Raw genomic sequence first — 27,595 nt, 5'->3', positions numbered from 1 at the left:
GTAGAATTTTGTGACCGGAATAACACACGCGGCTTTCTGACGCTACCTTACGTGTGCTTCTAAGCTTCCGGGAGTTTTTTTTCTCTCATTCGCCGTGCGGTATCAAACATTGCATGAAAATACATGCTTAGACCAGTTCCTCGAATCAAATATCTCGTTTGTGGCGAGGGACATGAATGAATTCCCTGAATGAAAGAGCCAAACTGCAGTTAAAGTCCACTATTTAATAATTTGGCAAATAATTCCACTACAGATGTCCATGTAAGCACGGTCACATTGTCCGCTGTGGGTGTGTGTTTCGACTCTGAAATTCAGCGCGCCCAAATAGACACTCCCATACCAAGCCTCTTTTCTTCCTTCGACACTCCCCCATAAACAAAGCTGGACCCGCCCACTTTTCTGACTTTTTCCAAAGTAGAGGTGTGAAAACACCCTGCTGAAACGAGGGGGTTTCATGGCCCTTTGAGCTAAATTTTCACCTGATATTAAAGAGATAGTTTACCCAAAATGAAATTATACTGTACTCACTATTTACTCTCAAGTGGTTCCAAACCTTTATAAGTTTCCTTTTTCTTTTGAACACAAAAGAAGATATTTCTAAAAATGTTAGAAACCTGAAACCGCTGACTTCTATAGTAGGAAAAACAAATACTAGAATATATCAATAGTTACAAGTTTCCAATATTTAAAAAAAATAATAATAATTTGTGTTTAACAGAAAAGGTTCCACGTTTGTAACCATTTTTTGTCTATACAAATAGTTTTTTCCAGTGTGTTGACTAAGCTTAAATGGCCCTATCTTACACTCAAGGTGCAAGAAGGCGCAAGACATGCATGGTACAATTTGTTACTATTTTCAGACCAGCACAACAGTAATCTTCACATTTTGAGCCGCTCTGTTTAAAAAGCAAATTTGCCACTTTGTAGACTCATGGGTGTTCTGGTCTAAAAAGAAGGTGTGTAAAGGCGCATTGTTGGCACGTAAACTGTGCCACCGAGCAATGAAGGTCCAAACGCCTATGAGGGTCCAAACACGTACACATTGCTTAATACACACAGGATTTACTGCAATACGTAAATATCTTTACATCTGAAAAGAATAAAGGATTAAAACGTTACAAAAACTTTTATTTTCTATATAAATATAACCACTGCCTCCATCTCAGGTGGCTTTTTTCAGTTTATTCATGACAACTTACTTTTGTATAATGTTATCGTTAGCAGTATTATTTATTTATATAAGTATAAGTATATATTATTTATATAAGTATTTATATTTGTTTTAATACAAAACACATTTTAGATTTGTCCATTTGTCGAGTTTTGGCATCACTAAATCGGGCATAAAAATAGGACGTGTGTTTGGATATAACACTTCGTTATTATTGTTCATTTATTTGGGTCATGGAAATTGGAAATGAATTTAAAAATAGTTTTGAAACAAATCTTTGAGCGAATCTTGCTTAAAATTAAATATGTTGGCTATTGAATGTCTTCAGTTGGGTGCGTACAACATGTATCCTTATCCACAAAAGTAAAGGAGTAACGTAAAGAGTAAAAGTAAAGTAAAGAGGCTGAATAGAGGAAGCTTATATTTTAGTCTGAGCGCAGAGTGTTTGTTTAACTGTTTTCTTGCTAATGAAGCTTTCAGTTTTTCCAATTACAAAGTTTCCCATGTAAATAGCAAATGCACAATGGCGAGACGTAACTGACTTTAAAAGGGAATGGGAGATGCTTCTCTGGTTGGTTTATTGCACGTTATGCTCAAAACACACCCATAACTTATTAAGAGAATAAGCACAACCCTGTAAGAGCATGCGCCGGGGTGCAAATGGTATTTTTTTATCCTTAAAATAGCAGAAGTATACACCTCCTTAATGCTTTAATGAAAACTTTGTGCCTAGATCATTAAAACACAGCCCAAAGTCTGCATGAAATCAAAAATTTCAATCTTTTTTTTTTGCTAGCACACTTTGTTATTTTGGGCTGCACAGTGGTGCTGTGGGTAGCATGTTAGCCTCAAAGCAAAAAGGTTGCTGGTTCAACCCTCGGCTGGGTCAGTTGGCATTTCTGTGTGCTCCAGGTTCCCAGACAAGTCCAAAGACATGCGGTACAGGTCATTTGGTTAAGCTAAATTGTCTGTAGTGTAGGAGTGTGAATTTGTGTATGGATGTTTCCCAGTGATGGGTTGCAGCTGGAAGGGCATGCGCTGTGTAAAACATATGCTGGATAAGTTGGCGGTTCATTCCGCTGTGGCGACCCCTGATTAAGAAAGGGAACAAGCTAAAAAAAAAATGAATGAATGAAGGAACATTGTTATTCTTTAGCTGCATATTAATTTAAAAAAATGGAGCAAAAAATCAATTAAAGTTTGATAATTTGCTTCTGCGTTTAATGGTTTCAGCCACAATATTCTTAATCATGCCCCTCTTACTGTTAGTTTAAAACAAAACATTGATCCACAAAAAGAAAGCCCCACCCTCTATTCCATATTCAGTTTTCACTTAGAAGTACATCAACATACTCAAATAAAAGTCTCAGTAGCTTATAGTTCACGCGGACTTTAAATCTGCCACGTGTAATGAGTGAATAGTCTCCAATTAAGTGACAATGTAGGTAGACCATATAATCTCGTCTATCTAAATTAATTAGGGAGGAGCCAGTGTTTGCCTCAGTACAGCCCAGTAAAACCAATAATAAGGCCACACCAGTTGTATCCGTTTCTCTCAGACAGACTTGAGTGGCTCATTAAATGCCTGTTATTGCGATTGAAAGTTACACATTAGGATGCAAATAACTGTGGCCAGGCTTGAGTGGGCCAACTGTGTTCATGCACCTCCGTGTGTGCCGGCATTTTGTAAACAGAAGGGCTCAAGGACTTGTAGTTGCTAGGAGAGAAGCCAGCTGATGCTCGCCTCCTACGCATGGAGCAACTGTGTTCATCACTGCTGCAAAACCATGCAGAAGGCCAGCAATATCACTCCATTCAATTAGAGCGATCGCTAATAGGATGGCTTGTTTTTAGGTCAAATTAGATCCACACAGGCTTACCATGTTTGTCAGAGAGCAGGCAAATTTCCCCAAACAAACGATGTGTTGATTGTGGCAACATTTGTTACAGTCAACTTCATTCGCAACAGGAAGTGTTATTTGTAGCTGTATTGCTGGATGCTTGTCAGTGGATAGAATTAATGAGTACTGGAGTGGTTATTATAGATGTCTTTGAAGGGATAATGCATTGTAAAATTAATTTCAAATGTAGCACATTGACAGATTCATTACAATCGCTTGGCAGTTAAAAAAAAAAAACAAGACAGTCTGAACACTAACCTTTTTTCTTGTATTTCATCATTTTTTATTAACAACCATAATATGTTCAAAATGCGTATGCTATTTTTTAAGGAATAAAAAAAGAGTTGCTATTTTATAAAAATTAAAAATCTTAACATAATATTTCTCAACCATTTTTTGTAACTACTTACAATGACAATAAAAATTAAGAAATGTAAAAAAGAATGTACAATATTAGAGCATTATAATTTTATCTGTAATTTCATCAAATTAAATGTTTATTATAAAAATATAATTAGAAATGATTTTAAATACATAAGTGCTATTTAAGTGCTATATAGCACCAGTAATGGTTCTTTAGTGGTGATTTAGATGCACCTACTGTATATCTGTAGCACTTAAATAGGTTATTTCCATTCTTCCAGATGATCCCACTTATTCCGAGGTCAGTTATAGACAAGCCAAAACTAGTTTTACAGCACAATATTTTTGTCAGTTATGACATGCTAAATCTACTAGTCCCAGCAGTTGAATCAGCAGTCACAGACAGACAGAGAGGGAGCGCACATGTGCATGTAAATGACATGGGCATATCTAATAGCTCATATAAAGTGTTAGGTACACTTAAGCAAATATTTTGGAGAATATTAGCTAGTTGGTAAATCCCCAATGGCTCACTGGTGACGTATACGTTGGTGTTCTCGAGATAAGGACTCACGATCACTGAGTTACTATGGTTATTCAATTCATGTTTATTTGTATAGCGCTTTTACAATGTAGATTGTGTTAAAGCAGCCTAACACCGAAGGTCTAGTAAACTGAAACTGCGTCAGTTCAGTTTTTAGAGTTGAAGTTCAGTTTAGTTCAGTTCAGTTCAGTGTGGTTTAAGTTTCACTGCTGAAAGTCCAGTCACTGAAGAGCAAATCCATTGATGTGCAGCTCTACAAGTTCCAAACAAAGCAAGACAGTTGGCAAAAGTGGCGAGGAACAAAACTTCACCAAATGACAAAAGTGGAGGAAAAAACCTCGAGAGAAACCAGTTGGGCACAATTATTTCTCCTCTGGCCAAACTTCCTGTTCAGAGCTGCAGTCTAGGCGCCAGAGGCTGGAGATGGTTACTACTGGTGTTTGGGGAAAGCTCATTTATTTCCAACTGTGATCAGAACGAGATGGGTTTATAGTGGCAGACTGGATGCAGTTGCAAGCTAAGTTGCATGCAAAGCTTTTAATGTGCACACCTAACCTCGTCCTTAACCCTACGCCTCACAGTGACATTACTGGTTCCATTGAGTGCATTGTGTCTGTGACTGCATGTTTGAGACTGCTGCACATGCAAGTCTGCAGTCAGATACTATGAATCAGAACTGCCTGGAACATCTTGTGCATATACTCCCAAGCCAATCGGAAACAAAATTTTCAACAGATTTTCAACTCATATTTGCTCAAAACTATTTCAGAAACCTACATGTTTATTTACCAAAAGTATTTTTAAGGTCCCGTAAAGTGCTTTGAAATGTGCATTTTTCATTCGATGTTTGATGTAATTGCAACTGGAAAATGAAGAAAGGGTGGGACATAGAGTAGCTCCTCCATTTAAAAAGGTAGCCAATAGTGTTTTTGCTCTGCCAGTGAGAATGGTTAATGCAAATGAAAATCGTCCTAAAGGGGGCGGGGCATATCAGATGCTAGAGAGCATTTGATTGGTCAAATTTGATGAGAAATCAAGTATCAAAAAATCATTGATTAATGTATGCGGAGAATACAAACTGCAAGCTTTGGATGTTTATATCAGGTTTATTTATTATTTTTTTTGTCACTGTTTTGGAACACACCAGCTAGTAGATTTCCTTAAAACTAACTGACAGAAACTAGCATCTTAAAATTTTCTATTTAATGTCATGGCACCTAAAAATGTTTTATTTATGTATAGTTTAAAATGAATTAAATACTAAACATTCAATGTTATTTAAATGTTTATATTGATAGGTAATAAAAACAGTCTTTACTAAATACAAGAATTTCATTTATCTCTTTTGTCAAAATGAGTTAATGGGTTCATCATCTTTTTCCTCACCTTCATGTCATTCAAAAGCTGTGTGACTCTGTTTTGACAATGCAAGTCATTCACGTTCAAAACAACACAAAACATTTTCAGACGATCTCCTGTTGAAACAACATGACCAAACTTTAAATTTGTCATGTAAAACGTTTAAAAACAAGTTGACAGTTGTTCATAACCTCATATTTCTCTTTCAGTTTGCAAGCTTCTGGTGGCCGCTTCTCTAAAATCAACAGAACCACAGCATTTAGTTAAGGTGGCGCAAACATCTCGCATGCTGCTTCCATTCCAGGTGAATAACCTTTGCATGCGCATCGATTCTTGTTTGACTCGGTAAACTCTTCGTGACACGCAATTGCTCATTTGACAAAGGGAACTAAAATTATTCCACTCATAAGCCTGTAAAATAATCTTCCTTAAATAAATCTAAATTACAGAAGACAGGAAGTCAAAAGATTATCGGAGCATGTCACACAGAAAGAGGGAGCAAACGCTGGCATATGCCAAAGCACCTCTTGACAGATAATAAGGTTTCTCTGTGTTAGGAGCCATTACAGGTCAGGACCCCCAGCAGCATGTCATGATGACTTCTAATTGCAATTTATGTAATAAGTGGGAAAGAGTTTTAGTAACATGGTCGAAAATGGAGAATAAATGATTAGGGGCTTGGCAGAAATGACAGTTTTCAGTTTAGAACCCGCTCTCTCTCTCTCTTTCTCGCTCAGCAATTAACTCAACGCCCATTACATCCTCAGTGCTGATCTGACTGACAGGCAAAATGTCTATATTTATAATTATGGAGAGTGGAGTGACTGCTCCATCAAGCCTTTTTGTGACATGTAGGTTTTGACTGATACAGTTTGGTGTCAGCTTTGGCATCTTTGGCCGGTGGAGGTTGTGATTTGGTTTGGTTAAAGCTTTATATACAAGTTCATTAATGTATTGATATGCCATCATATATATATATATATATATATATATATATATATATATATATATATATATATATATATATATATATATATATATATATGTGTATATATATATATTTATTTATTTATTTATTTATTTAAAGTTAAACCCAAAAAGTAACTTCGAAAACTAATATTGAAAATTATCGAAACTGCTGATATTGTATAAAATGAGCCAGTCATATTTGCTTATATATAGTTCTTTTTTCATATGAATTTTTTCAGTTATTTTGTTAAAAAGGTACACACTATTCTGTGAAGTTTTACTGTTGTTTACTGTACAAGCATTACTGATGTTTACAAAAAGTGAAGTGAAAATCAAACAAAATTAACAGTGTCACATGCCACATTCAACCATGTATGCATTTAGCAGAATATATGTATTTATAATTTGTAAAAAACATCTGTTTGTGTCAGGAAATACTCATTTTCCAAACTCAGAATCAAACATTTATCTTCATAACATGCAACGTAAAATCACCAGCCATCAGCTATAAGGTGGCCGCTGATCTGAAATAAACTCGTTATGGCAATCAAAGGGTTAAAGTGGAAGCATCAAAGGAAAATAAGCATGTCTGATGTGAAGCCATTGTTTGACAAGAGCCACTCGTCAATCTTTTTTGGCCTCTTCAGCCACGGTGGCCTTTCTGCACGCTCAGTCTCATTCAGCCCCTCATTCACTGACCTTTTGTTACCATTCATTATCTTTCCTGCAGACATCTTCAAAGCTAACAAAACTCACAATTCAAACAGTTTGCAATCCAGTGCCTGCTTTCCCATGAAACTCCAGCACTATTTCCTAATGTTCAGGTTCATGAGGTATAATTCAGCAGATTTATTTCACACGATAAACTATTAAGATTTTTTTTTCCCTCTTTTTTGGATATTGTGAAATTGGCTCGTCTTCTTGCACAAACTTTCTTGTTTATTTAGTATGTGGTCAGCGGGGACGCGTATTAAATATCTGGAGAGACTACTTGAGTGAAAAAGTCTTCTATTTGTTGGCTGATTTTGTTTGTTTTATATTCATTGTGATTGTAACTTTGGCAGCGATCGAAATCCCCACAGCGAAGACGCCTTTTCTGTAATGACACTTCTGAGGACTCTGCAAAAAGGTCCTGTTTAGAATGTTGTAGTTTTGCTGGGTGAAATTCAAATAACAATAGGAAGCATATATAACAGGGTATGTAAATGCCAATACCCTGATAGAAGTGTGAAGTAAAGTGTTTTGGGCTGGGCCTGCACATATTCCGTCTATTGTGTTTGTGCTGCATTTAACTGCACCATATTGATTGGTGGAAAGGATGTCAGGGGTGAAAGAAAATTGGGGGACTTTAATGCTGTTATTTTCGGTTTGGTCAACCGATAAGTGTTAGATATAACCACCTGCTATCTTGTTTAGTTTAATAACTGTTAAAGAGTTCACCCAATTAAATAAAACATCGCCTTTGTCTTGGGCCTGGTATTAACATGCATTTTTAGTGATGTGATCAAACTTTGTCAGCTGAAATAAGTGACATTTTCTAGCTGCCATTAAAAAGTCAAGAATCATTCAATCAATTATGTTTTTCTGAAATAATTTCTTTGTCTTCGTTGTTTGTTCTACATTATTAAACAACTTTTTGTGCCTTTTCATCTATGTTTGAAGTCTACACTGCTGGAACAGCACAATTGTACATGAAAACATGTCGTGCGCGATTACTACACACTGCAGCAATACATCACTGCACAGTGCTTGTGATTGGGTGCAATATACTGACACTGAGGAAACGAAACTGTTCAATCAAGTTATTTTTGTTTCATGTGATGACAAAATGATTTGTGTAGCTTGAAAATTTTCAAATTGAACCACTCGAGTCCCAAAGACAAACTAAGGTCTCAGGGGCTTGAACCGATAAAAGGTTCATTTTTGGGTGAACTAATACTGAAATTTGGTGTGAACCCGAGTTTGTATTTTTGATGCATAGTATAATTTGTGCATTTATTTGTGCATTAAATAATCGACAAATGAAGCAGTCGCATGGGTTTATGTGTTTTTGTAAGGTAAGGGGAGCCATCTAAACTATACATTTATTTGTTGTGTGTAATGATGATTTGCAGCATGTATTTATGGGAAAATCAGAAGCTTTTAACTTCTTCAATGCTATAAATAAACTTGTCTGTTAATAAAAACTGATCAGTTGGGTTTATGAATACCTCTGAAAGTGCACTCAAAACAGTATTGCTACTGTTTATTTAAGCTACTAAGTAAAAATGATCTGAATCAACACAATTCATCAGTTTTTTGGTGACAGCTTAATTGTTTATTGTTCAATACACTTACATTTGTAAAAACTATTTTTGTTTTTTTTTTAGATTTGTGGAATGAATTGTGTGTAATCCAGCATTTTTACAGTGTGGCTGAAAGTGAGCAAACTGCTCAAAATGTTTCAGACCTCATTATCATAATTTTTGCATCGTCCAATGGGGTATATGCACATGGACTTTTAATTTTCAGTCAGCCAGCTCAAGCGCTTCTGGTGCACTGTCTTTCCTTTACAAAATCACCATGTTTAAGATCTGCTTCCGTGATCTTTACTGCCTAATTGATATAAGATAAAAAAGTGGGTCTCAGACCCGACAAGTATAGCATTACATTAAATTCCATTTTCCCTGCAATGTCTTTAAAATATGAAAATTATTTAACCCCAGTATTTTAATGACAGTGCTAGTGCTTATGCGGTCTTTCATCTCGTTTTATGCTTTATTTTTTGTCCATGTAATAAAAGTCCCACAAAACCCTTGATCCTTTTGATTTTTCATTACAGTTTTTCTCAGTCGCTTCGGTGCATTTCACACAACACTATTTACATTTGCACAACAGTTAATACATTTCTCGAAACAATTAGTCATTTGTGCACATCATAGTAGCAGTTTCTTATTCCTTTCAACAAATTGCAAATGATTTGGGACATGCATCAATTGCTTTCATACATCTCTCTGCTGTTTATAACATTATCATTTCTTATGTCATGTTAGTCAAATTAACTAAACTTGTGAAAGCTGAATATTAATTCCATTTAAAACTAATTGTCATGTAATAAGTCATTACATACTGTACAACAATGTTGAACTAGTTGTCAAAATCGGTCAAGCTAATTTTATAAAAGATTTAAATCTTTTTTCCTAAAAATGTCTTCTAAATCAGTGGTTCTCAAACTGTGTTACGTGTACCACTAGTGGTACGCGGGCTTCCTTCTAGTGGTACGCGGAGGAATGAAATATGTCATGTACATGCTACACACATTTCAAAATTTATCAAAAATTATGTATATAATATGACATATATGACATATAGCCTATATTTCTGAGGTAATCTGCCACGTGTTTTTAGCTGTGCAGAGTTGTAGCTGCTTTACTGGCCCTACTACGCAACTGTATTTCAATACTGCTCATTTTGGTGGTACTTGGAGAGATCATTTTTTTCTGAGGTGATTTCATGAATGATTTACAGACCTATGTATGTTGTAGGTTCAGTTCCTACAATATGTTCTGCAATGTTGTTTACAGTTGTTTACAATGTTGTGCACAGCTCTACCCAAAAGAAGTTTATGTTTGTTGTAAATAAGGGTGTATTTATTCTTTTGCTGTGAATAAATTACGATTGCAAAGAGCAAATGCAGTAAAAATGTGAGACATACATATTCAGTGTCTGTGTACTCAGATGCCTCACTAAATGCAGTGATATCTAACTGTAGTTTTCAAACGGCTGTGCAAATAGTATATAGTGCTGTCTTGAGCATTTTCAGGAAGTGTCACCAAAATCTGACTTTATTGCATTGTAAAAAACTTACAGAAACTGTCATAATGAAAACATGACAAAGCCATATGACTATCTTGTTCATAAACAATGGAGTCGGGAATTTTCATCTTGATGACACTGACACTTTCATTGACATCAATACTTGCTTTTGAGGTATGAGCTATTCATTTTGAGCAAGTGACCTGCTTTTGCCGGTTATCAACTAGGTTTTACAGTTTGTACTAATTGTTTTTGAGAAATGCATTAACTGTTGTGCAAATGTATTGTGTTGTGAGAAATGCACCAAAGCCACTGAGAGAAACTGTAACACATTAAAAAAACAAACAAAAAAACATTGGCGTCTTATTTTCATTGCAAATCAGGTGGGGAATGACGTTAACGTTTGAGTAAACTGTCCCTTTAAGTCAGTGCTAGTGCTAGTGGTAGCAGATGCTGAACTTCAATTAGCAATTAGTTGATTCTTGATTGTATGGTATTTGTTTTAGGGTGTAGATGAAATGATGTGGCAAGTTGTTTGTGATTTATGCGTGTTTGTTTGCAGGTGTGTGCATATATTGTGTGTCTTCTTCTCGTTCCCTCTCTTGTCTACTTCTGGAACCTACGGGACATTTAATTTGAGTCCTTGGGAATCCTCTAGTGAAAATGAGCTCACAAACAAGCTTACTTTGGAAAAACAGATGTAGAGTCACAGAGCCCTCTGCAGAGCATTTATAAATCTATAGCATTATAATTCATGCACGATGGAAACCAAATGCTGTATTGAAGTCATTTGTCTTCAAGCAAACAAATACTTTAAACTTTATATTATATATGAAGTTTATTTGCTCAGTTACTTTATAGATAGATAGAAAGATAGACAGACAGACAGACACACACATACAGTTGAAGTCAGAATTATTAGCCCCCCTGAAATATTACTCCCCGATTATTTTTACCCCAATTTTTGTTTATTCTGTGTTTTTTCAACACATTTCTAAACATAATAGTTTTAATAACTAATTTCTTATAACTGATTTATTTTATCTTTGTCATGATGACAGCAAATAATATTTGACTATATATAACTTCTATACAGCTTAAAGTGACATTTAAAGGCTAAACTAGGTTAATTAGGTTAACTAGGCAACATAGCGTAATTAGGCAAGTAATTGTATAACGATGGTTTGCTCTTTAGACTATTGAAAAAAATATATAGCTTAAAGGGGCTAATAATTTTGATCATAAAATGTTTTTTAAAAAATAAAAAACTGCTTTTATTCTAGCTGAAATAAAACAATTAAGACTTTCTCCAGAAGAATAAATATTATCAGACATACTGAGAAAATGTCCTCGCTCTGTTAAAAATCATTAGGGAAAAATTTAAAAAAGAAAAAACAAATCTAAGGGGGGTTAATAATTCCGACTTTAACTGCATATATATATATTATATATATATAAATTTTCTTTTTTATATATATATAAAGTCATATATTTTAATATTTAGACAATATAGTAAAAATCTATAGAATTATAGTTAATGCACGGTGGTGCTGTACTGAGGTGCTGTACTGAGGGCTTTTGTCACAGCCTTCAAGAAAAACATATATGTTATACTTTATATTACATATGAAGTTTATTTACAGATAGATAAACAGACAGACAGACAAAAATATACATAGACAGATACATATATAGATTATATTTCATATAAAAGTAATAGATAATAATATAAATAGTCATATATATATTTTTTAATTCCAGTATTTGCTTCTTTACTAATGGTTATGTATTTTTTATGCTTTTTACTGTAATAATATTAGACTAAAATTGAATTCCCGTATAAAATGTATACCAGTAATCTTTGTTTTATTCATTTTACAACAAATAAAAATCATTTATACTGTGTATTTTCATCCATGAAAACGTATACCAAAACCATAAAGCTGATTTTATTACTCTTTTTGTGCATTTATATGCTCACAAAAAACACTTTAGACAAAAAAAAAACCCACTACAACACCTCATTTTTGCTTGACAGTTCATCAGCAATTACCATTTTTAGTTTTTATACCATGGCAATGAAACACGATCACACCAGCATGTAAATAACTGACATGATTACAACACCCTCGCATGAGAAAATTGCTTCTTCGTTATGCTGGCCGGGGCTTATTTTTGATACTTAACTGGGAAATTGAAAAGCAAACATCAGAAAACATATTGCAACACTGCCAGGGGCGGTCCCTCAGCACCCCAAATAAAAAACAACAAAGTGCACCTTTAATTATTTTGTGTCTCCCAATAACAACTTTAATTGGCTTGTGGAGGCAGGCAGGGACTGTGGAAGCGTAGTCTGCGTTCAGCTGGGACTTGAAGAGGACGGATACTGTCCCCTAATGGCTCACATCACTAGTTCTACAGTCTCAGGCCGCTAATGACTCGCTTGTCACCCATCTCGTTAGCACAGGGCAGACCTCGACAGGCCCTCCCCTTGCCCAGTCGCCAGGGACAGGCATAATTGGGTACAGGGTGTGGCTGGATTTAGGGCGGATGGCGGTCACTGTTGCATGTATGAGTACATTTGATAATAGATTCCCTGGAGACAGCATTAATCTACAGTTTCAAACCTGTAAATTGAACACCCGTGCTTTGGCCTTTTTCTCGACGCCCCCCTAACAAGTCGTGCTTTTTAGTTGAAATGCATGGAGTTGTTTGTTCAAGTTGGTCATTCTCTGAGCTGGCAACTTTGTTTACTGAATGTTTATGGTGAATGTTTCAGAATTCTGCGGTGGTTTTTCCAACTGCTAGCCGTAAACTTGCAGGTGCCCCTCATCATAATGCATGAATATGAATGAAGCATAATCGCGTTTCATTTGTAACCTGCTCTCCAGAGGACTTTCCGTCACAATATTGTGTCAAGGAATGTCTATAGGCCATTTCTCTCATTTTACACATTCCGTTTCTAGATTGGAGAAAAAATGTCAGGGGTCAGAGAATTTTATGAACACTTAAATAAATCAATTACTGTAACAGTGAATTAGTACATTAGTAATAGCACAAAAAAATACATATATAGTTGTTAGTGCTGGGCAAAAATGTATCGCAATTAATCGCATCCAAAATAAAAGTTAGCTTAGATGTAATTTAAGGTTTATATAAATACAAACAGACATAATATATTTCAGAACATGTTTATTTATATATAGATATAAAATACAATATGTATGTATACAGGGCTCAACAATAAGAACTGCCCAATGGCCTGGGGCCAAGATGCTCGGGACAGTAGAAAAAATCAGGCTAGTGCTGCCTTGTCACAAAATTTTAATTTGCCTGTAACTATTTATCAATTGTGTGCAAATACAGTTTCAGAATCGAGAAACAGTTTGTGCTTTTAAGCCTTTGAATGCTACCTTCTCTGTGAAGTTGTAAACACCATACTGCTTTTTGGTTTCTCTTATCTGATTGGATGTTGTGAGCATGTTTTTTTTGTTTGTTTTTTCTGTTTCTAACGTCTTGGAGACAGAAACTAATGTGGGTCCAACACGACGAAAAAATTAAGTGAATTTTTAAACTCCAGTATTTGCTTCTTTACTAATGGTTATGTAATTTTTCTGCTTTTAATGTAATAATATTAGACTAAAACTGAATTCTCATATAAAACGTACCAGTATATATGTTTTTGTCATTTTACAACTGTAAGATCATTTATACTGTGGATTTTCATTCATAAAAATGTATAACAAAACCATAAAGCTGATTTCATTACTTTTTGTTCATTTATATGCTCACAACTTTAGAAAAAACATTACACGTGGTTTCACATGACACATTATGTAAAATATGTGGCTAAGAAATAGCTAATAACTTCCTTTTTTTGTGGGGTTAGTGAAAATTTTGGCAGGACAAGTAAAAATTTTAACTACTGATCCAATCGGGCCAGTAGAAAAAATCCTTAGTGTTGAACCCTGGTATATGATTAATTCATTTAATTTTCCTTTGGATTAATCCCTTAATTATGCAGGGTCGCCACAGCCGAACTGCCATGTGCATATAAATTATAAATACATTCAAATATCTATAATAAAATTGTTTTGTATATTTTTTGTTTTTACGTATGTTTGGTATCACATATACATAGTAAATATAGTTAATACATACGCATATGATATATATTATATATACATACTGCGTATGTTCATTTTTAGTTCAAACAAAACCAATGTTTTAGCATCAATAGTTGCTTTATATATACATAAATATTGGCTTTGTGTCGTATAAAAATATATATCAACAATTCTTAAAACATGGCATCTTTTTATTTTGACCATTTGTCAAAAAAAGACTCTGAATGACAAGATAAGAAATTAGATACGTTCATTATAAGTATATAAGTCTTTAATATGATATTCAGTCTTTTGATGACATTTACCAGCCTTACTTTTTGGCACTTTCTTGCAACTGGATCAAACACATTTTTAAATAGATTCAAATTGACACATATTTGGCACGGGTTTGTGGCAACATCTTGCTCTCATCTTACCACACTCATTTCTTACAACACAATAATACTGTGGGTCAACATGCATTTGTATTTACACATTTTTAGAAATGTTCTTTACTTTGCTGCTTTACTCCAAACAGTTGCTTGGACATTTGAGTGAGCCATTTCAAATCTATTCTCCTTAGTGTCTTTTGTTTCCTGATAATTAACCCAGCTGTATTCATTGAGAGACACAGACACCTGTACACTTGTAAACTCTTTTCCAAATGTATGCATTTGTTATCCTAAAAGTCTTCTTTGAAATTCCATATTGGTCTTTAATAGTCCCTTGCTACATAAAAAATCACTAGTTTATACATTAAACCTACAAATACAGAGCTACAAAGTTCTGCTTGGACATAAAAATGCACATTTCTGAATTTCAAAAGAGGTGTGACCTGATAGTCTGTTCTTGTGATGTAAATGAGCTGTTTATGTGCGAGTTCTGTGAAGCATCTTAGATAGCAATGGCGGTATGACACTGTATACTGAATGCAATAAAACCACACTGTCATACATTCAGACAAGTAAATAAAACAGTATATCAGTAACTGATAAAAAGAGTACATAATTAGGCAAATAAATAAATTTGAACTGAAATGTTTACAGAGCAAATAAATAAATTTGAACTGAAATGTTTACAGAGTATTATTATTATTATTTTCAAAAAGTCATTTTGGGAAACATTGGACCATTTTTATTACACAGTGCAAATTAGCACAAGAGCATAACTCATAAAAGTGCTCCTGACAAGGCACTAATCAGCTGATTTTCATAATGTCTAATCCAGTGCATAAATCGGCACCAGTTATGTCACAAACAAGTTGAGCTAATGATGATAAGGTTTGATCAATCTGCTCATCATTTCATCTACACCCTGTGTTAATACAGGTGAAAAATGAGTTGATGCATTATTATTTGGTTATCAATGTAGCGCCTAAAAATGTAGTGATTAAAAGGGAAACTCCTTCAAGTGCATATGTGATATCATCAGCTTCCAAAATAACCGTCCATGCCTTTTCAGTTTAAATACTGTGTAAGCTGTTTGCATCCCATTATCTCAGTTTGTCAAACAGATACAATCACTATATAGTAAAAAAAAAAAAAAGCCCGCTTTCTAGTACAGGAGCCAATTATCGATAGCTATATGGTAAAAAAGCCCACCTTCTTCTACAGGAGCCAATCATCGATCGCTATTTACTGATTATACTCTGGGGAAGGGGCTCAGACCAGACATGAGTTTCTGCAGATTTTGTGTGATTTAGACGTTTAGAAATCTAACTAAAGAGACGGTTCTTGTTCAGTTTTATTGGTGATTCCTAATATGAAATTCAATCATAAGCTTGGCAAGCAATTTTGGAGAATTTGATGTTTCCCCAATGCCTGACCAAACTGCTCAAGAGGTGTTTCAAAGATGGCAGACCAGTAAAATGGCTTGCCTTAAAGAGCAATTTACTAACTTGCCATTGGTCACTGTAATAGTACTTTGCTAAAAAAAACACTGAATACCAAACATGTCAGAGCATTGCTATGGTTACCAAAGTGTCAATCATCATGACTTCGGGAGTGAGTTGTGTATTCTGTCTGTCCTCACACATTGAATTCAGTCTCATATTTAATCACAGTTGTCACTTCGGAAACATTATAGTCTGGTCAATTGAAATAAAAATGCAGTGATGGCATGCAATGGAACAGTAGTGAGGTATTTTTTGTTACCCAGACTTGACAACTATGGAGAAACAAACACATTATTCACTGTACACTAGATTCACTGGAGAGAGTGAAACTAGTCTCAGTAAGTTACAGTTTTATTAAATTCCATTTAAAAGATTTATTTATCACCATCGAGGCTCTGCAGTTCGCATCTTGCTGTGTCATATTTAGTGGTCTAATTAATCTCCACAAGGGAGAAATATGCCAAAGAGTCTGTCACCCGGTGGCCATTTTGACAGGTCCTGTCAGAGAGATACGAAGCCGTAGCACAATTCACCAGTTTCAGTTTCTTATCTCTTCTCTACCACAGCAGGCAAATAAACAGCGACATATTTTCTGTCAGAAACCAGCACAAATCATGAACCTTAAGAGTAACACGATACATATGAAAACACTTTTTCAGATAATAATAAACACAGGTATCTCAGTGAGAAAAAAAGATTTCTGACCTTTAAATTATTTTCATCCCAGTCTCGCAGTCAGCTATATACAACACTGTGCGGGAAATAAGAAAAGAAATGCACAGTGCTCAGAACAGATTACGTTCAAGCTTATAAATAATAACACATCATGAGGTCAGATCACAGCACAACGTGGTATAAACATGGCATCAACAATTCACTCCATGCCTCAGTGAGAGCTAGCGACATTGAAAATGTATGTTACACGCTTGTAGCAATTCCCATCCGGATAACCAAACCGGATTCAAAGAAAGCCCGTCATTGGATATTTGCAGATTATTTTTTGTCCCTGTATTTCTCCTAATGCATTCATGTTTTAAGGTTTGAACTTTAGCAACTGAAAGGTGTCAACGTTGCTGCTATCCTGGAGTGTAACAACAATGAAATAATCCGCGCACACACACATACAGCCATCTGGCGTGTCTGTCAGAGGACCTGACAGTCTTACCAGATATCACAGAGGGTGCTGTATGATGTCACGCAAGAAACAGCCTCCAAAGTGATTTCCCGCCCCCTCCTATGCATGGCACTATTATAAACCGTGAACACGCTGGCTCTTTTGACATATACGCTCTTTCTATAGGAGACTGAATACATCTCCATGTTTTATTACAGGGCAAATATACGCAGGATATACATATAGTTATCATCTGACACTTTTTGAAGGCATTTTTCTAGGTTGTGATTATAGTGGCCAAGCTAAAAGTACAGCATTATTAACACATATATGATTTCTTTGCTTTATAGGCCTGACATTGCAGCACAACTGCAGCTAATTTTTCATCTCTGAAACAGACCATTAAGCCAATTAACATAACCTAAAGTGGAATAAAGCAGGAGGCGGGGCTTAAATCCCCTCAAGCACAGGTCTCCCTTGAGGAATAGGTGTGAATATTCACTAGCATCTCGTCCTGTGTCCCCTTCATCCTTGCGTACAGCTTTCTCCCCTGCCAATCGACCCCCCTTTCCAATAAACACACACGGAAAGCGCCTACTGCACTCCTGGCATAGTGTATATAATATGTAGCTAGCTAATTGCAAATCATCTGTGATGTACACGACTGCTTCACTAATTGCCGCTGGAAGCTGTGCTCATTAACTGTTCTCATCTGGCTCGGTACACAAGCTAAACAACCTGCAAACGATCCAGCAATTACTGTTATTTTACATCGACGACGCCAGGCGTGCATGAAAATAGCTGCTGTAAATAACAAAAGACATTTGGCTGCAAATGTCTGAAAATGCGTTGCCGCCAAAAAAGAGGCTCATTAAAGAGTAGTTATTTATTGAAGAATATTTTAAACAAAAGACGCAAAAAAAAAGCAGCAGGGCGCTCATAAGGGACCCGCCGAAGGCTTTCCCTGAGTTCGATGGCACGCCCACGGATCATTTATTGACCAAACTGAGTTTTGTTGTTTACCAATAAAATGGTGGTAGGCTGACAATGTTTGTGTAACATATGCCACACGCATACTGCATGTCACCAGAAAGCAGCATCACAACTGGTTGAAACAGTGTTTACGTGTGTGTGTGTGTGTGTGTGTGTGTGTGTGTGTGTGTGTGTGTGTGTGTGTGTGTGTGTGTGTGTGTGTGTGTGTGTGTGTGTGATGGAACGAGAAGTCTAAATAGAAGAAGAGAGTTTTTTTTTCAGATATACTGTCTTCTGTCATAGACAATTCTGTCTTAGGTACTTATATCCAAGCATGTTATTGTTGGCTCCTCCACATGCCTTTACATACATTCATTTATGCAGATGCAGATGCAGATGCGCTCTGTTGGGGAGGAGTCTCGCTGTCAGGGTGGCCATAATGGCGGTTCATTACTGAGACACTCCCCACCAATGCGTCACATTAAAGGCACATTTGGTTGTAACAGGCTTTAAAATATAGTAAATCTTTTTTATATATATATTTAGGGTTTCACTTTTAATGTTATAGAACAGTGGAGATTATAGACAGGAAAGTGTGGGAAGCAGGGAAAGATCAGCAAAGGATTTTGAGCCGAGAATTTAACTCGGGACGCCGTTCAATAAACTAAACACTTCAGTGCCATGTGTCATTTAACCACTGGGCTAGGAATGTTAAACTTGTTGATTTGTTACTTTTATGGTTTAACGTTCCATTACAAGTAACTTGGCTTTGAAATACTGTGAACATTCAGAACCTATAATCATTTTTCCAGGTCATTTTTTTCAATTATTTTCCCTACCGTGTGTGGTTTCACTTGACCCCACACTATTACGGCTGATTTATACTTCTGAACGCACATGTACGGTCCGGCACAGCCTTCGCGTGGTCGCATACCCACGCAACTTTCAAAAAAATTAACTACACGTTGCACGTTTGCACTACATTGACGATGATTGGAAGCTGCGCCAGAGATGCCTTGGGCCGACATATTTTTTATCACAATAAAAGTATTATTTAAATTAAAAACTTGTTTACAGAAGATTTAAGAAATGCACTGTTTAAAATATTATTTACAGGATACAAGAGTTATTTTATGTAAAAGAGATACTGCTTATTTTCTACTTTTAATATGAAAAACATTGAAAACAAATGATTTTGTTTCCAAAAGCGCAAGTTATTTTATTTTCACTTTTTATAAGAAAAGGTTTTAGGCAATGTGTGTTTGTATTTCAGTTGTTCAAGGTAGATGTACCTTCATTTAGAAATCTCTCACTTGTTATATGTGAGTATATTTACTCTACATAACGTATCAATGAACTATGAGGGCAATTTTTTTTAAATAAATAAATAAAATAATCGTTCATCAATAGTAATTTAATTACAATGTCCAATTAATTATGGTTTAGATTTTAGGCCAAATTGCCCAGCGCTATCCCAGGGCCTAAAATTTAGTAAACGCAAGTTAAATTTAGTGGTGTTGGTGAAAATGTGAAACAACGTTACTTGCCAGTTGGCTGGTAACCGTTTTTTTTTTTTTAAATCGATTTGAAGAATGCAACATGGTTCAGTTTGATTATCAAATCTCAAACACTGCACTCCAACTTAGTTTGCAAATCTATTATTATTAATATTTATTTTATTATTATTGTTAATAATAATAATAATAAATAAATCATTTTTTTTATATTAACATTCAATATTAATGTTATACTCCGATTATCACTCTGAAAGTTTTTTTTGTGACTGTATACAGTATCATCTATATACAAATACTGGCTGTTCATGGATTGATTTTTTGTTCTTTTTTTTTTTTTGCTGTGTTTTCTTTTGTATAACTTTTATTGTTATGGTGATCATTTTATTTGAAATCAGACAACAAATTGTAGTAGTTATGTCACTTATAAAGCTATTTATAGTATTTTGTAAAAAAGTGGTAACATATAAAATATATACAGTTGAAGTCAGAATTATTAGCCCCCCTGAATTATTAGACCCCCTGTTTATTTTTTTCCCCCAATTTCTGTTTAACGGAGAGAAGATTTTTTCAACACATTTCTAAACATAATAGTTTTAATAACTCATCTTTAATAACTGATTTATTTTATATTTGCCATGATGACAGTAAATAAAATATTTGACCAGTTATTTTTTTACGACACTTCTATTCACTGATAGACTGTCGAAAACAAAATTAGCTTAAAAGGGCTAATCATTTTGTCCCTAAAATGGTGTTTAAAAAATTTATAACTGCTTTTATTCTAGCCGAAATAAAACAAATAAGACTTTCTCCAAAAGAAAAAATATCAGACATGCTGTGAAAATTTATCTGCTCTGTTTAACATCATTTGGGAAATATTAAAAAAAGAAAATAAAAATAATAATAATAATAATTCTGACTTCAACTGTATACTATATATAGTAATACTTTAAACATTGTGGCTTATAAAAACAGCCTCCAACTTAAAAGAGACAACAATAAAGATTCTGAAAGCTTCCCTGAACGAATTTGTAATAAAAATTATTCTCTAATATTGTCAGAAAACACTTTTCTGGAGTCCATTAACAGATGTAATTGCCTGAGTATCTGTGTGGTGCATGCTTTGAAAACACCCACAGTTTATTCAATTGCAATGCTGACTGATTCTATAAATTTATACAGCATTTAGAGGAATGTTTGTGCTGTCAGATTCTATATGGCATTACTCTTTCTGTTCTGTTCCTTTAGTTTTTCCATGGCAAGTATGTCAGTTATGCAGATTAACTTATAAAATATATGAATAACTGTTCAAAAGCAAATTAAACAAGAAAATCATCTCAGATGTGAATACCAGCATTGCCTCAATCAGTAAGTTGAAAATTTGACTGCATTCAGACACATTCAACCGCCACTCTCCATCTGGACATTAGATCAATTACTATAAGTTTCTATGGTTTGATATGGGCAAATTAAAGCAAAACCTATTAGTGGTGTCTGTCACAGTGGCTGTCACAGTCAATTATATCTCCTTGGTTATAATATGACATTAACTTACTGTGTCCTAGAGTCTAAAAAATGCTGGGGTTTTTTTCAACAAATATGAACAAATCTAATGTTGGTTTAATTTTTTAAAATGACCTTTTTTAACCCAACTGTTGGAGTTATCCATATTTGACTCAGTGTTTGGGTTAGAACAACCCAGCACTTAAAAAAAATTCTTGTTGTTTGCAGCATTTAAGCTATGTAGCATGTTGTTTAATAAGGCTTTATTGAGCAAACTGATTGTGGGTAAGTGAACAGTTTTACAACAAATCTGTTTTTTAATATCTTTACATGAATCAACATAATAACAATAATAATAATACTTGTTTGAAGCAACTGAGACTACACAGTGGCTCAGTGGTTAGCACTGTTGCCTCACAGCAAGAACGTTGCTGGTTCGAGTCCCGACTGGGTCAGTTGGTATTTCTGCGTGGAGTTTGCATGTTCTCCCTGTGTTGACGTGGGTTTCCACCGGGTGCTCCGGTTTCCCCCACAGTCCAAAGACATGTGCTATACGTGAATTGGATGAACTAAATTGGCCGTAGTGTATGAGTGTAAATAAGAGTGTATGGGTGTTTCCCAGTGATGGGTTGCAGCTGGAAGGGCATTCGCTGTGTAAAACATATGCTGGAGAAGTTGGCGGTTCATTCCACTGTGGCAACCTCTGATGAATAAAGGAACTAGCTGAAGGAAAATGAATGAATGAAGCAAGTTTTAATATGTGATATAAATACAAAATGGGCATCACAGTGGCACAGTGGGTATCACGATCGCCTCACAGCAAAAAAGTTGCTGGTTCAAGTCCTGACTAGGTCAGTAGACATTACTGTGTGGAGTTTGCATGTTCTCCTCGTGTTGGCGTGGGTTTCCTCTGAGTGCACAAGTTTTCCTCAAAGTTTAAAGACATGCGCTATAGGTGAATTGGGTAAACTAAATTGGCCGTATGAGTGTGAATGAGTGCGTATGAATTTTTCCCAGTATACTGAAAAAAATTATTCAGAGATGACTCGTTGGATTTAGTCAATTTTTTTACGTAAGGTGGTTGTAAACAATTTATTTGTGTTGAATTTAAACAAACAAATTAAGTTGAACATTATTAAACTTAATTTGTTTGTTTATATTCAACACAAATAAATTGTTTGCAACAGTTCTGCATGCAACACTTTTTTCAGCTGGAAGTGCATCCGCTGTGTAAAACATATGCTGGATAAGTTGACGGTTCATTCTGCTGTGGCAACCTCTGGTGAATAAAGAGACTAAGCCAAAGGAGAATGAATGAATGAATGAATGAATGAATGAATGAATGAATGAATGAATGAAGCAAGTTTTAATATGCAATATTATTACAAAATGTGATACTACTGAAAATTAGCGCCGTGACAAACTTGTCTGAATAAAAGCATGTTAGTTGCATTTCATTATATTTTGAGCTGAGAAAAACATCATTGGCAAAATGTTGGAAGTGACTGAGTTTTGCTTTTGAAAACACAAAGCTTATTAATACACTCAGACACAAAGTAGTTCTTCTCTCTTTCCCTCCCTCTCAACCTCTCTATTTTCTGTTTCACATACCCTTTTTGTCACATTTCCCTATTCAGACACGCACACGCACACACACACAAAGAGAACTCATTTTAATGTGTTTATGGAATGTAAAGCCATTCATTTTCGAAATCCTGTCTCTTAACCATTATCTCTCATTGTAACACATAAGGGCGGAGACAGGAGATTTTGTGTGTGGGCGTACAACAGGCTTCTCTGCGCAATCCTCTTAGAGAAAACGAGAAAGAACGATGAGCTGAAATTAATCCAAAATAGGTAGAGACTCCAGAGGAGGGAAAGAGATGCCATTAATGCAGACATTGCTGGTAGACAGAAGGACACTCTCTAGCACAGATCGGGATAATTATTCTAGGTGTGCATGTGTGGAGAGAGAGAGTGGAGGAGGGATTGTAAAATTGCTTGATTAAGAAAGAGAGTGAGGAGAAGAAGGAAAAAGAAAAGGGGGATGGGTAAATCTCCCACTTACCGCTTTATTTTCCTGAACACTAAATGATTTGTCCAGATGTGGGCAGATGCAAGACTTCCTGTAATGGCAAAAGGACAAATTGATCAATTTCTTTGTTCACAATCTTTAGGTGTGATACTCTAGGAAGGAATCTGATAATATTTTTTGCCCACCTGCTGGCATCAGCCTTCAAAGGGAGGCATGTTAAGGTTGTATATTAAGATTAGCCTGCATTTTTTGGCTTTTGTGGCAAAGGACAGAATTTAATTTGCTTCCCTAAGGCCTGGTTTAATACACCACTCTGCGTGACATTCATTATAGAATCTCACTGGATGGACACATATTGAAAAGACATGTTACATCACTTTTAGGTTAAACCTCTTAGGTTACACTTAGGGTTAGGGTGGGTTACTGTGTGTATCTTTGTCCTGGAAAGCAAAAGCAACGGCCCCTAATCCAAATCACTTGGCATCTATTTTATCGGGACATTAGGTCGACCACATAATCCGGTCACGAATGTGCCATTTACTCTATACTACCCAGCTCAAACATACATGTAAGCCACAGAGCTCAACGGGAGCAGTGGCAGGCCGAGTGGGTTTTGAGCTGAACTAATGAAGCTCAGGTTGGAGCCTCGTCGTCCTGTGCTTTCCCACCTTTCACAGACGCTACCAGGGGAATCAATTTGAACAAATACAGAACATATTGTGGCTGGGTTCATTGCAGCGTTAATTAATGTAGCAGACGCTAAAGAAACTCTGAGTACAGCGAGTCCCAATTATCCAGGGAACAGCCAGGAGCTGATTTGCCATTTGTTATATTAAGTATTTGGAATTAGTGGAGTCCAGGTATAATTAAAAATTGTGCCACTTTCACCTGCAACATGTGGAAACTTGTTAATTCCCAACTTTTCCCCCTTTCCCCCATGATTTAACAGATGGTGAGAGAGGCAAAAAGGGTACGGAGTGAGAGGAAAAAAACATGTTGCTGTTTAATGTAGAAGTGGAGCGAAGCTTAATAAAGCTCAATTTGGCAACACTATGTGAATGAGGGAATGAATGATATTCTGATGTTGTGTGTTTATCTAGGTTTGTAGTGTCAGTGGGAATTAGGCGGTCGCATGTCTCGTTTGTTGACGAGAGCTTTTCTCCCCCCACTTTCGCTGTTTGTTTGTTTGGAGTCCGCCTTCACTTTCTGTACCAATAAAACAAAACACCAGAGGTGAAGCACAAAACAGTAATCATTTCGACCAACTCCTCGCAGGATTCCTTCCTCGAACGTCTTGGGCGGAAACTGAATTGTACGCATTGAAGAAACTGCCTGCGCGCTACATCATCAAATCACAATATTTCTGATGGGTGCTCAGCTTGCGCGCGCGCGTAGGTGTGTGCACGCGCTTCCATAGGCCCTGGTTTGGCGTCAGTAAGAAGCCGACTTCGTTTGAGCATGTGTGTGCACGGTGACGTGGGGGCTCAGTGTGAATCATAGGGTTGACATGGAAGACTTCAGTCACAGGTCATTTAGCACAGTGGGATTTCTGTTCCACCACATCACACACGCGCAGATACACAATCATACACACATAAATGGTGCTGTAAATACGCCGTGCCTCGCTTCACATTTTCTATAAAAATTTCGCCTTCTCAGAAGTAGCAAGACTCTAAAACATCTTTATCTGAACTGCATGCAGGCGAGGAAAAAAATGACGAGGGAGATCATGGAAAAAAGCGGTGTTGTTTTCTAATGTGGACAAACAAGTGTCCATCAAATCACACTTTGTTTCGGAGCGCTCAGACAACAGTTTAAAACCCGCAAATAAGGCGCGCTCTTGCTGATGCAGGCGCGCACAGACTGCAGCTACTGTGAGCGCGACGAAGACAATGAGTGAGACAAACAATGCGGAAAAAATGTGCCACAGCCAAACAACACAGGATAGGATCAACAACACATCTCGACAGAGACCAGCCGTATGGATGGTGGTGTGTGTAAACGTGTGCGAGCATCTTCGCAAGCTCAGTTACCTTGCAGTCGAGGAGGATGTTTTGTCATGTTGCTATGGTGATGGTTTGTTTAACATAGTAAATATTTAAAATGTTTATACAATTTAGTAAGTTTAACATATAAATATGTCTTTAGTACATAACAGTTAAATTACACTTTATTATTATTGTCGTCATAATCATTATTATTATTATTATTATTATTGTCTAACGTTAGTCGTTTATCAGTATATCATCTCGGGGTGTGCTAGTCAACTCTTTTAATAAAACTAATAAGACAATAATTTAATTAACACCAAATAATTTTAAGACCTGACGTCATTGATCGTTGATCGCTGCAGTTAGTTATAACTCATAAATTGATGTATGTTTTTCTTTTTTTATTTCTACTTTTATTCTAAAAATTAATGTGATGCAAAGTTGTTTTTAATCCAAGTGCTTAAATAAACAAAATACTCTGACGGACGACTAGAGAGAAGTGATGCTCCAGGTAACTTAAATTTAAGGCCTAATGACTTAATCTAATGCTCCATGCATCAATTGCAGGTTTTAAAAGTTATCCAAAAGGTCGACAGTATGACAATATATCTTTAACCGCCATTCAACAAACCTTTTGCTCTTTCCGGTCAAGCTTAAATGAACAATTCCCGACCCGTCTTTCTCCCCTCACGGTTTCCGCCCTTCGCACTCTCCGCTCTTTTAAATGTCTCTTTGAGTTTGTATTTTTCGGTCACATGATAGTCTATATATTTGCTGCCCTCCTGGTACTAGTCAGTATTGTGGTGACATAACAACAGGTACGAAAACAACAAAACCTCCGTTAAGAAATAATGCTGAGTTGCTATAAAATGGCGTAAAAACGCCAAATTGACTTGAGACGAAGTTTGTTCTGAATTAGCCTCTCATGCCACAGCGGTGTGTTCGTTAAGTTGTTTATTTGTCGAAAAGCACCTATGCAGCCGCACAGCCTAATTGACAAGTGAGTTTTGCCTTATGTAAAATCAGATTTAATCCAAATGCCTTTTTTAATAGGCATGTTAACAACACAAGATATTAGTAAGCAGTAGCACAAACAAGTCATATTAATGAGCGAAAAATATTTTGATGATACATTAATGTGTCAAGAGCTGTGGTTTCAAAAGAAATGTGTATAATTAGGTTTCTCCAGCAGAAACAGACTGAAGTCAAGACTGGCTCTCAGTGAGGGGCTTTCGCACATTAAATTTTGTGGAGCACTGCCATCTACAGGCATGATAAGGCAAAGCGTGAGCTGATGCAAATCTTTCATAGTGCCACAAGATAGTCTTGGTGAAGGACGTTGAATAAAAGCATTAAATAATGATCTCAATTTTATACTGCTTTAAATGTAGGAAGGAAATATTATGTGATCTTATATTTTACTGATTTGCATAAATATGAAATATTTATTGTTTAATAAAAATAATGATAATTTAAAATAAACCGCTAATGTAAATGAATGCATTAATGTATTCTATTATCTGTGCGGGCAGTTGTTTATTTTTAAATGGGTTAAAAGCACTCCCATTTGCATATTTAACATTTGTTACCTTTTGCATTAGAAAAAAATATTGTAATTTTTATGAGTTTGTAATATTTTATTACATTTTTCTTAAATTTGATTTGAATTCATTTTAATGATGTTGCATAAAATAAATTTTAAATCTTTAATAATAATAATAAAATAAGTTTTCCAGAAATGCTGGGTTAATTAAGCCCAAATTGGGTAAAATATGGACTTACCCAAACATTAGGTTAATTTTGGTCCTATTAATTTAATAAAAAAAAAATAACCATGCTGTTGGGTTAATCCCTCTTACACCCGAAAATGGGGTCAATATAACCTTGCATTTTGTAGAGTGAAGGGCATCCGCTATGTAAAACATATGTTGGATAAGTTGGTGGTTCATTCCGCTGTGGCGAACCCTGAAAATAAAGGGACTATGCCCAAGGAAAATTAATGAATAAATAATAAATTAAAATAAACTGATCAAAGAATTAATGTGTTATATCAATGTGTTATGAAAAGCATTAATGTGTTATATTATCAATGTATGCAGTTCATTGTATTTAACTGATTAAATATGCATTTACACATTTACCAATTTAACATTTGTGACATTTTGCAATAGTAAAAATATAACTGATTGAGTAAATATGTTTTGTGCTTTTGAATAAACTTGGTTATATTTTAATAAATTTTCCTTAAATTATTATATTTTTTAAATAAATAAAATGCTCTATTTTGTTACATGTTAACATTTGCTCATGGACATAAGGTAATTTCTGTTAAGAGCAAACACGAACCTCTCCACACATCCT

The 27,595-nt window shown here is 35.5% G+C and overlaps 1 protein-coding gene and 1 long non-coding RNA gene across 6 annotated transcripts in view; one reads left to right on the top strand and one right to left on the bottom strand.

Annotated features, from left to right (window-relative positions):
* si:dkey-28g23.3 overlaps window positions 1-27,595 on the top strand; it is a 198,238-nt gene that overhangs the window by 143,867 nt on the left and 26,776 nt on the right. The window contains exon 5 of one of the 4 annotated variants that reach the window (XR_015513461.1): window positions 5,548-5,642. The exons of the other annotated variants lie outside the window; for them this stretch is intronic. This is a non-coding gene — a long non-coding RNA (si:dkey-28g23.3). The remainder of the gene's footprint in view (window positions 1-5,547; window positions 5,643-27,595) is intronic. 4 annotated transcript variants of the gene reach the window in all.
* prkd1 (protein kinase D1) overlaps window positions 1-27,595 on the bottom strand; it is a 124,186-nt gene that overhangs the window by 88,977 nt on the left and 7,614 nt on the right. For both annotated transcript variants that reach the window (XM_087290669.1, XM_087290670.1), the window contains exon 2: window positions 23,277-23,334. In XM_087290669.1, coding sequence (XP_087146795.1) covers window positions 23,277-23,334 — 58 coding nt within the window. The remainder of the gene's footprint in view (window positions 1-23,276; window positions 23,335-27,595) is intronic.

This window comes from Danio rerio, chromosome 17 (genome assembly GCF_052040795.2).
Source record: "Danio rerio strain M-AB ecotype USA chromosome 17, GRCz13ab, whole genome shotgun sequence".
Classification (NCBI taxonomy): Eukaryota; Metazoa; Chordata; class Actinopteri; order Cypriniformes; family Danionidae; genus Danio; species Danio rerio.
Note: the sequence above shows the minus strand (reverse complement) of the source record. Positions and strands in the feature narration are given on the sequence as shown.